At 44.8% G+C, this 10,150-nt stretch overlaps 1 protein-coding gene across 1 annotated transcript in view; it reads left to right on the plus strand.

Annotated features, from left to right (window-relative positions):
* The window catches only part of WDR65 (WD repeat domain 65), a 126,331-nt gene that overhangs the window by 101,063 nt on the left and 15,118 nt on the right, over nucleotides 1–10,150 (plus strand). The window contains exons 19-20 of the mRNA XM_006886618.1: nucleotides 1,892–2,026; nucleotides 2,113–2,256. Coding sequence (XP_006886680.1) covers nucleotides 1,892–2,026; nucleotides 2,113–2,256 — 279 coding nt within the window. The remainder of the gene's footprint in view (nucleotides 1–1,891; nucleotides 2,027–2,112; nucleotides 2,257–10,150) is intronic.

Consider the following 10,150-nt stretch of genomic DNA (forward strand, 5'->3'; position numbering starts at 1 on the left):
ACTGCTTCCTACCACTAAACTACCAGAGCTCCCTCCCCTAGGTAATACTGGAAGTTTCAAGGATCCTACCCTCTGCAGACATAAAGTGTGATAGGTAATTTGTGTCAGGTATAAAATAATACAGTGTGAAAAAACAACAAAAGAGGTATGGAAAAAGGAGAAAGATGAGGCTTTTCTCTAGATCAGATGAAGGAGATGAGAATCAGAGAAGGCCTGATGGAAGAGAGTCCACTAGGCCACATTTGCAGATGAATCAGTCTGCTTGGATTTTGTTAGTGGTGTTTTAAAGTTGTTTTGGGTTTTTTTGTTGTTGTTGTTGTTAGGTTTTTCGTTGTTGGTTTTCCTCCTCCATTGTCTTAATTCCTTGTGTTTCTGTAACAGAAATAATACAAGTAGATGGGATAGCTCTAACAAACTGTTTTCTCACCATTTAGGATACTGTTGTTGTTGTGTGCCATCGAATCAGAATTGACCCTCCAGCGGGTTTTAAGAGGCACATCTCCCTCAGAGCAGCTGGTGGCCTTGAACCACAGACCTTTGGGATTACAGCACAGCTTCTTGCCACTAGGCCACCAGAGCTCCCTCTTTAGGATATTTGTTGTTGTTGTTATGTGCCGTCAAGTCGTCAAGTCGCTTGCGCATAGCAGGTCCAAATTCAGATGACTGGCTCTAGAGGAAGGCTCTCTGTTCACTCTGAATTTTTAAAAACTCACCATCATCAAGTCAGTCTAGACTCATACTGACCCTCCACTGGGTTTCCAAAGCTGTAAATCTTAACAAGAAGAGACTGCCCCTTTTTGGCCCTGGAGCCGCTGGTAGATTGGAACTGCGTGGATCCATGCAGCCTCTTGGTCAGAAGTGCAACACTCGATGGACTACACCACTAGAGAGGTCTGGTCTGAGGAAAAAGCTTTGTCCTGGTTTCTGTAACCCCAGCATTCTTCAAATCCGTGGCATCTCTTTGCCCTATTTGTGCTTGCTTCTCTCTGTCTAATCTGTTCTTTTATGTCTCAAAATATCGTTAGGTTTAAGGCATCGGAGAAACCTTTGTTTCCCAATAGGTTTGCATCCCAGGAATGTTGTTGTGAGGTGCTGTCAGATCAGCCCTGTGGCCCTGTGTACAACACAGCAAGGCTGCAGTTCTGACCGTCCTCACCATCTCCACTGTTCTTAAGCCCAGAGTTGCCCTCACTGTCAGTCCATCTCATTGAGGGGCTGCTTCTTTGTCTCTGATTCTCAACTTTTCCAAGCATGATGTCTTTATCTAGTGACTAGCGTCTCCTGATCATGTGCCCAGAGAATGTGAGGTTAAGTCTTCTCATCTTCTGAGGAGCACCTGACTTCACATCTTCTAAGACAGATTTGTTTCCATAGGGATTAGGATCCCAGCACCTTCATTGGGGGCGGGCACAACTTAGTCCATAACACCCACCATCCCAGCAGTCCTCTTGTCTGTCTGAAAGGGGTAAACTGGATGAGCTCCTAATAGGGAGATATTTGAGATAACCTTAATTGTCATTTTGGATCAAAAAGGAATATAGGTGACCACCTGAACATTTTTCAGCTTTTAAGTCCTACACCCCTAAAATGAATCCAGAACCAATAAAGGAAGCAATCGATGCCCTCTCAGGAGGAAGCACCATCTCAGGTAACCAGGCCAGGTGCCCAGCTCCAGGGCAGGTGCACCAAAGACCTAGTGCCTCCCTCCATCTGTCAGCTATGTACCTCTGTGTCTGTGCCCAGCATGGCCTCTGCTGGTCATCTTTGAGGTCTCAGACGAGCTGCCTCTTCTCCCTTCTTGTTACCATTGGCTTTGCTTGTAGCCCTTGCCCCTACACCTGGAGAAGGGCCTGCAGCAATCTGAAGTCGATGTGCCTGCCTCTGGTTGCAGGAGCGAGACTTGGAAGCCCTGGTCAAACGGTTTAAGACTGACCTACATAACTGCGTGGCATATATCCAGGAACCCCGGCTGTTGAAGGAGAAGATCCGAAGTCTCTTTGAAAAGTACGTGCAGCGGGCAGACATGGTGAGCTCAGCCTTCCCTCTCCAGCCCGCCTCCCTCAGGTCTCCCTCCTGGCTCAGCCTGGCTGAATGTGCCCTTGGCCCTACCAGGTAGAGATTGCAGGGCTCAACACCGACCTGCAGCAGGAGTATTCCCGGCAGCGGGAGCATCTGGAGCGGAACCTGGCCACACTCAAGAAGAAGGTGGTCAAGGAGAGTGAGCTGCACCGCACTGACTATGTCCGCATCATGCAGGTACTTGCTTCGTTCCCCCTCACTCACTCTGGACTAGAGGCCAAAACCAGGACCCCACCTGGGTCACTCAGCCTCAGTCCTTCACAAATGTGCAAAGGACCTTCCCCTAAAACCTCTCTCTCTTCCCTCACCTCCCAGAGCTCATCCTGACTGTGGACCCTGAGCCCCATCAAAGCGGTTTTCTAGGCACTTGCATGCTCACTCTCTGCCCCACCAGCACCTGTTTGTTTGCTTCCTCTCACTTGACAGTCTCCACTGTATCTTTTTCCTGCCCCAATCTTTCTCCATTGCAGTTGAGTGTCCTGCTTCACTCGTCTCCTTGACCCCTCTTCCCTCTGGACTTTTTCTGCTCTCCTGAGTCACTCTTGATCTGTTCCCCTTCTCGTTTTTCCAACTCTTATTTCACGTTGCTCTGTTTTACAGCTTTTTATTCTGCTATTCTTATCATGTGATAGCTCCTCTGAACACACCCATCTCCACCTGCCTCATCTGATCCAGCCACCTCCTGTCTCTTATCTCTTGTGACCAGACCTGACCACACCCAACAGGGAGTCCACTCACTCTTGGGTTTAATGAGCTCTCCACACCCACCTCCCAGGGTACTTCTGGGGCTGTTCTGAGAGCCTGACCCCATTACTGGCTGCCTCCACTTAAGCACATTATCAAGACTGCCAGTCAGGATTCTTCTGCCAGATTTCAGTTGAGTATCAGTATCGTCTGAGGCAATAATGTGAATTACTATCAAAAGAGAACATCAAGCATCACAATTATGAGGCACATAACATTCTATGTTTTTATCTCCATAATGCCACAATTAAGATACTGGAATGGGGATGCCTGTAGTTGGAAGAAAACAAACCAGTTTCCATCTTGGCCAATCTACACACAGCTGAGCAGAAGACACTACAGCTCAGGCCGGGCAAGGCAAAGATCGGAACATCCATGCCTTGTGCCGTCTTAAAACCAGCCCACACCATCAACCCAGGACCCTGAATACAGATCCAACTCATTGGACCATCATACACCAGCAGCTGATGCACAGAGCAATTGTTTGGAGCCTCAGGTCCCCCCATTTAAAGAGTCAGCCCACGGGGACTATGCAGTAGGACTAGGGCTCACTGCATAGCAGGTATCAGCTAGTGACGTGTATGCTCTCCCCTCTGTAGGCCTAGGAGGTCTTCCCAGAGTCTGGCTTCCTCTCTCCATGCCAAGTGGACACCCAAAGCAAATGTCATTCCTAAGAGAACAGGGGGGAAAGTGGAAGCTAGAGTCTAGCCAGAGGGTGCAGAAATTACCCCAAAGATATCAAGAGAGGCATGATACTCTCATTGGTTCCCTTGGCCCTGTTCTGCTGGACCCATGTAGGAGTTAGAGCTACTCAGAGAACAGGAGTCTCAAACAGTGCTCCTGTTCAGCCCTACTGCTTACTGATGACTGGGAAAAGGAGCAATCAGCAAAGGAAAATCTCCAGAAGAGTTTGTTCTAGAGCAGCGTGAGTGTGTGCTGTGGAGCCATGAACGTCCATAGACATACCACAGAGAGCTACAGGGAGTGAGAGGGGACCCTAAAGGCAGGGCTGTACAACCCTAGCTCCTCAGCAAGAGGCTCACTCTATTATGTTGGTGCTCTTGATTTGCAAACAGCTTGGAAAATTAAAAACAACACAGACTTTCTAGATGACTTTAAAAAAAATTCCTTGATTTTAAAGAGCCAGGCAAGATATTGGACCATGCAGGCAAACCTAAACTGAGAGAGAGCTTCCATCTATTGTGGTGAAAAGGTCATGGGCGCCCTGTCCTTGTACAAGCCCCAGTTTGCCCTGCCTCGACCACCTTTTGCCAGGAGACCTTGGGTAAATTCCCCACTTTTCCAGGCACCACCCTCCCTATCTCTCAAATGAAGGAGAAAGCACCAGTCTCAGTGGGTTATGACAAAAATGAAATAGCATAACCTGTGTAAAGCACCGAGGGAGCTCTGGTGGCCTGGTGGGTGAGGAATTGTCCTGCTGACTCAAAAGCAGGTGGTTCAAATCCACCAGCTGCTTTCCAAGAGAAAGATGGGCAGTCTACCCCTATATGATTTACAGCCTCTGAAAACCCACTGGAGGGTCAGCTATGAGTCAATCCTGACTCAACAGCAAAAGAGAGAGAATGTAACACACTGAGAACTGACCAGCAACAAATAAACCAGTTGCTGCTGAGTTGATTCTAACTCATGAAGACCCCGTGTGTGTATCAGAGTAGAATTGTGCTCTGTGCAGTTTTCAGTGGCTAATTTTTCATAAATAGATCACCAGGCCTTTCTTTCAAAGTACCTCTGGGTGGGTGCAAATAGCCAGCCTTTCACTAAGCAGCCTTTTAGTTAACCATTTGTGTTTCCTAGAGTCTTGGTTTCTTTCTCTTAGGTTAGGGAATAGAATAGATGCCCCCAAAATGCTGCTACTCTTCTTTTTTAAAGGAACGGTCCAAGAACCATGGTGGAAACCCAGTGAGGGATCCTGAATAACCAGGGGCGTCGATGGGGTGAGGACACAGGCGTGGGGCAGCACAACTGATTTCAGACCCCCAGGGGTTGCCTAGGATCTTGATATGCTCCATGGGTGTTGGCTAGCGTTGTCCTAGGAGCTATCTGAAGGTGCCCCTGCAGGTACCAGGACCCCAGCACTTCATTCCAGGAGACTGACAAAGGCCAGGACAGACCTGGCATCTGAGAGAAATCCATTAGAAAATAACTGCCACAATGAGGTCACTGTCTTATTTGTATATTCAGATAGAAACACAGGGCCTCCCCACTCAAGCATTCTACAGCATACTTGCCGATAATGGTTGCCATGGAGCACAAACATTTCACATATACACATTATTCATTCAGCACACATTCTTTGAGGGCCTCGTACATGCATAGCTCGGCTAGCCCTGGAGGATTCCACTATTAATATGATCATGTTTGCCATTCGTGGGTGATGCAGGTGGTTAATGTACTCAGATGTTAACCAAAAGCCAGAGGTTCAAATACACCGAGAAAATGCCTTGGCGCGGGGGGGGGTGGGGGGAGAGTGATCTAGTTTGGTGGTGTTGTTGTTGTTAAATCAGCTACTAATGACTTTATGGGACATAGTTCAACTGTAGGCACATATGATGTCCTCAGGAATCAATATCAACTCAACAGTGATGGCAACCAGTTACTGCCCTCAGGAGCTCATATCATTTGACTTGAAGCAAATACACATAATCACTGTGGCCAAGAGGGACCAGCACTTAGGTAAGGCTATCAAGCTTGAAAGGACGGAGGGACAGCGCAGGAGAAGAAAGCCCTGAATGGGTTATCACAGTAAGAAGGATTATTGGAGGTCTGTGTTGGACTTAATGAGACTGGCTCAGGATAAGGCAGACTTCAGAGCTATTGTCTATAGGGTTGCTTTGAGTCACAGGGGACTCTATGACACATAACAACAATATAAGTATCCATTGCTGTGCTCATCTTATTAACGGGGTTCAGTTACATCACATAGAAGTGTTTCTGAGAGGAAGTGACATTTGAACTGTGTTATGAAGGAAGAATAGTGGTGGTCACAGAGTAATTGGTAAAAGAGTCCTCTAGACAGGAGAACAACTAGAAAAAACAGAGGAGGCCTGTGGGATGTTTGGAGGCCCATGCGTCATCTCACCTGGCCAAGTGGGGGCATGGAGAAAGAACCCACTGCAAAAGTAGGGACTTTCAAATCGATCATGATGAGAAGGGCTTTCTAACCAAACCAAAGAACATAAATGTTATGGACGGATGCCACCCAGTATTTTCTTTGAGGTAGATAAGGATGCTCATTTTATTTTGAAAAGTTAACAACTGAGTTTGAAGCATGGCTGGAAAACCCGGTAGGAGATAACTGTTGGGTTAGAGAAGATGAAGAGGCTTGGGAGGGGGTAGTCTGTGACATCAGAAGCCATTTTGGGATAGAAATGGCAAATAGAAATGTCAGGTCAGACTTAAGAAGATGGAAAGAGAAACAGAGAAAGATTCCAGGATCGCTCATTTGTGCAGTTAGGTATATGACGACAATACTATGAGTTCCAGGAAGATGTCACTGATGCAAGGTTGTCAAGTCCACAGACTCAATCTGTTCCCTGCTTTTCCCACACTGTCAAGCCCTGTTATTCAAGGTGTCAACTCAGAGCAGATCAATAGGGGGCGCTGTAGGCATTCGCTTCTCTAACATGGATTGTTGGTATTAAAAATCTGCCAGGTCTTTCAGTCACTTTCTGACTTTGGCCCTCTGGCGTCTTTCCCAGCCAAAGGCAGTCCTCTGACAGTTTGGTGCAGCACTGTATTTAGAAAACTTTCTATGTCATTTATAAGACATTAAGGAGTTAGTGGTAGGAGTCTCACCTTACATGCAGGAAACTCGGTTTTGAGCCTTAGCCACCGCCCATTTTGCAATGAAGGCTTATGGGTTGCTGTGATGCTTAATACACTTCAGTTGCGCTTCCAGACTAAAACAGACTAGGAATAAAGGTCTGGTGACCAGCCAGTGAAAGAGGGTGAAAACACATCACATCATTCCAGCCAACCATGCGAATGGTGCAGTGCAGGCCCAGGCCTCAACCAATTATGCATGCGGTCAAGCCATGAGTTGAGTCTCAACAGCAGCGAACAACTGTACAAATTGATCTACGTGTGCATGACCAGCCCCTTACACATCCCAAGAATTGGTACTTTATAGACCCCAAGTCACATTCCAGTGCAGTAAAGAAGCGAGGTGGGAGTCTGGAGGGCTTATTTATAGATCAGGGAGGGATTAGGTATAGTAGGCTCAGTAAACTTGTGTTCACACATCTAACTCACAAAGCTACCCAAAGAACATAGTGATGACCTCAGTGTGACCTCTGCACTCAGGACACAGACTACTCTGAAAGACCCAGTTTGGGGGGCCCAACTTGTACCTGTTGGGGCTTCCTTAGCCGCCTGTCTCTTTAGGTATTAAAATGGAGGTGATGTAAATGGGAAGTGGGAAGGCAGGGTTGGAGAGGCAGCAGGCATGAAGGAACAAGGTACTCTGTTCCTCCCGAAGCTGACCCAGCCGGGTCCAAATCCAAGCTCCTCCACTCTGCCTGGTTTCCCACATACGAAAATGAGTCTGATAAGGATTTCCTCAAAAGGTGGTTGTGAGGACCATGTGACATAATATACACAGAATGTTTGATACCTTGCAGTTAGGATTGGTGGTGGTGGTATCATCCTTTTGTTGTTATTATGTACCATTGAGTAGGATCTGACCTATAGCTGACCACCCAGGCTGGTTCTCCTATGCAGGCATAGGCCAGGTGCATAATAAGCTTTCAGGAACTGGTTCTTGAGTGTTTTTTTTTTCTTTGAATGAATAAATAGACCAAACTAGGGAATCAAGACTGTGTTAAGTTACAGGTTTCTATCATTCTAGTAAGGATTGAGTCATGTTCTGTAAGCCCATTTAGGTGGCACAGCATCATAGTGTCAGAGGACAGCAATGGGATCAGAATCAGGCATTCTTGCAAAAAGGTACCAGGACCAGTGATGCCAATCATGGTTACAGGGTTGTAGATAGTGGAGGATGTGGAGCGCAGTCATGGCAGGGGCCTTGTAAAGGGAGAAATACCAAGAACTTCAGGATATTAGAGAAGGGCTGGTTAGAAATCATTGCAGGAAGGATGAACACAAGATTCAGATCAGATACAAAATCAATAGAATTCAGGGACAAAATGGATAAGGATGACCAAACTGGCAATAATTAACAATACAAACTGAGGAGACTAAGGAAATGGTACTTTGTATTTCTAGTCTTTATTATGATGTTTATTTATTTTATTGAATTAAGTAGGGAAAGTAAAGTTGAATGAAGTCAACTAAAAGGAAAAACAGATCCTGAATGGGCCAGTATTCCCACTCATGGGTAACTTAGGGCTCTCCTAAGATCATCTCTGTACCTACCCCACAGCTGGTTTGTAGGTTTCATATTAGTAAGACTCTTATCTTATTCAACTTGATAAAAACTCCATTAGTTACTCATTTGCTTCTCTATGCCACAAATATTTATTGACCACATTTTTATATGTAAGGCAGTGTCCAAGGTCTTAAAACTCAATAAATGGTTATTTAATTGGCCATGTCACGGCATAAAATTGGCATGGAGAAATTCCAGGGGGAAAAACTGACAGAGCTTTACAGGAAAGGGGATGTGGGAAATTCATTCCCAATGACAGGGTTGGTTAACAGGTAACAGATCAATGGAAAAGACCTACTGACTTCTAGAAAAATAGACAAAAGCATAGGTTGTAAGAATAGGGATTGGCAATAATAATGGAGCATTACATCATACATAACAAAATGTACACCATTTCAATAATTTCTGAATGTATAATTCAGTGACACTAATTATGTGCTTCAAGTTGTGCAACTATTCTTGTTCTCTTATTCCAAATTATTCCATCACCATTCCATCAACATAAACTCCTTTTCCCCCCAAAAAAAACTCCCTTCCTGCCTCTTCCCCTCCCTCCGTCTCCTAGAAACCACTCATAATTTTTAGTTTCCATATATTTTCTTCTTTCCTTTAAATGAAGTAGTACAATATTTGGCTGACTTATTTTGCTTGGCATGGTGCTTTCAGAATTCATCCATGAGGACAGGCATCAAAACTTCATTTCCTTTGGTAGCTGAGTAGTGTTCCACTGTGTACATATTACATTTCATGAATGGATATTCATTTGCTGATAGCAGAGTTGTTTGGGGTTTTTTTTTAAATGTTAATCGTTACCAGCAAGTAGACTCCACTCATGGCAGCCCATGTGCAGAAGAGAACTGAGCCATAGGATTTTCTTTTTTCAATTTCATTTTAATTGTGATTTTAATAAAAGCTTATAGAAAAATCAGATTTTCATTCATTCATTGTTGCACATTTTCTTCCCTCTTCCCCAGTTCACTAATTCATTTACTGCTGCACAACTTCCCCCTTTTGCTTCCCCTTCCCTGGTCTACTTTGCTATGTACTTATTCTGGACTGTTGTCACACATATAATGCCTAATTAGATCTTCTTTTTAAATAGCTTTTTCTTCATCTGTCCCAATGCAGTGTTCATTTTCTATACACTCTTTTCCTAGTTTTCCTCTAACCCTCCATGTCAGTCCTGCCTTATAACACTGGTGGTATGAAGTGTTTGTCTTTTTATAACTGAGATATTTCATTCAGTATAATGTCCTCCAGGGTCACCTAGGTTGCATAATGTTTTATGAGTTCATATACCACACCTTCTGTATCCGTTCATTTGTTGATAGGCATTTGGGTTGCTTCCATATCTTTGTTATTGTTAAAAATGCAGCAATAAACATGGGTGTGTATACATCTGTTGGGTGGAAGCTCTGGTTTCTTTAGGGTATATTTGTAAGTGCAATTGCTGGGTCAAATGGTATTTCTATTTCCAACTTTTTTGAGAAAGCACCAGACTGCCTTCCATAGTGGTTGTACCATTTTACATTCCCACCAGCAGTAAATAAGGGTTCTAATCTTTCCATAACCTCATCAACATTTGTTGTTTGCTGCTCTGTTGAATTTTACTTCTGTTGAGGAGGTCATGGTGATTTCAAGGCTCTGACCTTTCAAAAGCAAACTCCCAGAACTGTCTTCTTAGGCGCCAACATTTTTACTCAGTAGTTGAACAGGGAATACCAGAGGAATGTTTCATTCCTGTGTTTCATTGACTATGCAAAGGTGTTTGACTGTGTGGATCATAACAAACTGTGGCTGACTGTGAGAAGAATAGGAATCCCAGAACACTTGATTGTTCTAATGTGAAACATATACTTGGACCAGGAGGCAGTTGTCAGAACAGAGCAAGGGAACACTGCATGGTTCAAAATTGGGAAG

This window comes from Elephantulus edwardii, unplaced genomic scaffold (assembly GCF_000299155.1).
Source record: "Elephantulus edwardii isolate Elephantulus edwardi_28Jun2011 unplaced genomic scaffold, EleEdw1.0 scaffold00049, whole genome shotgun sequence".
NCBI classification, from domain to species: Eukaryota; Metazoa; Chordata; class Mammalia; order Macroscelidea; family Macroscelididae; genus Elephantulus; species Elephantulus edwardii.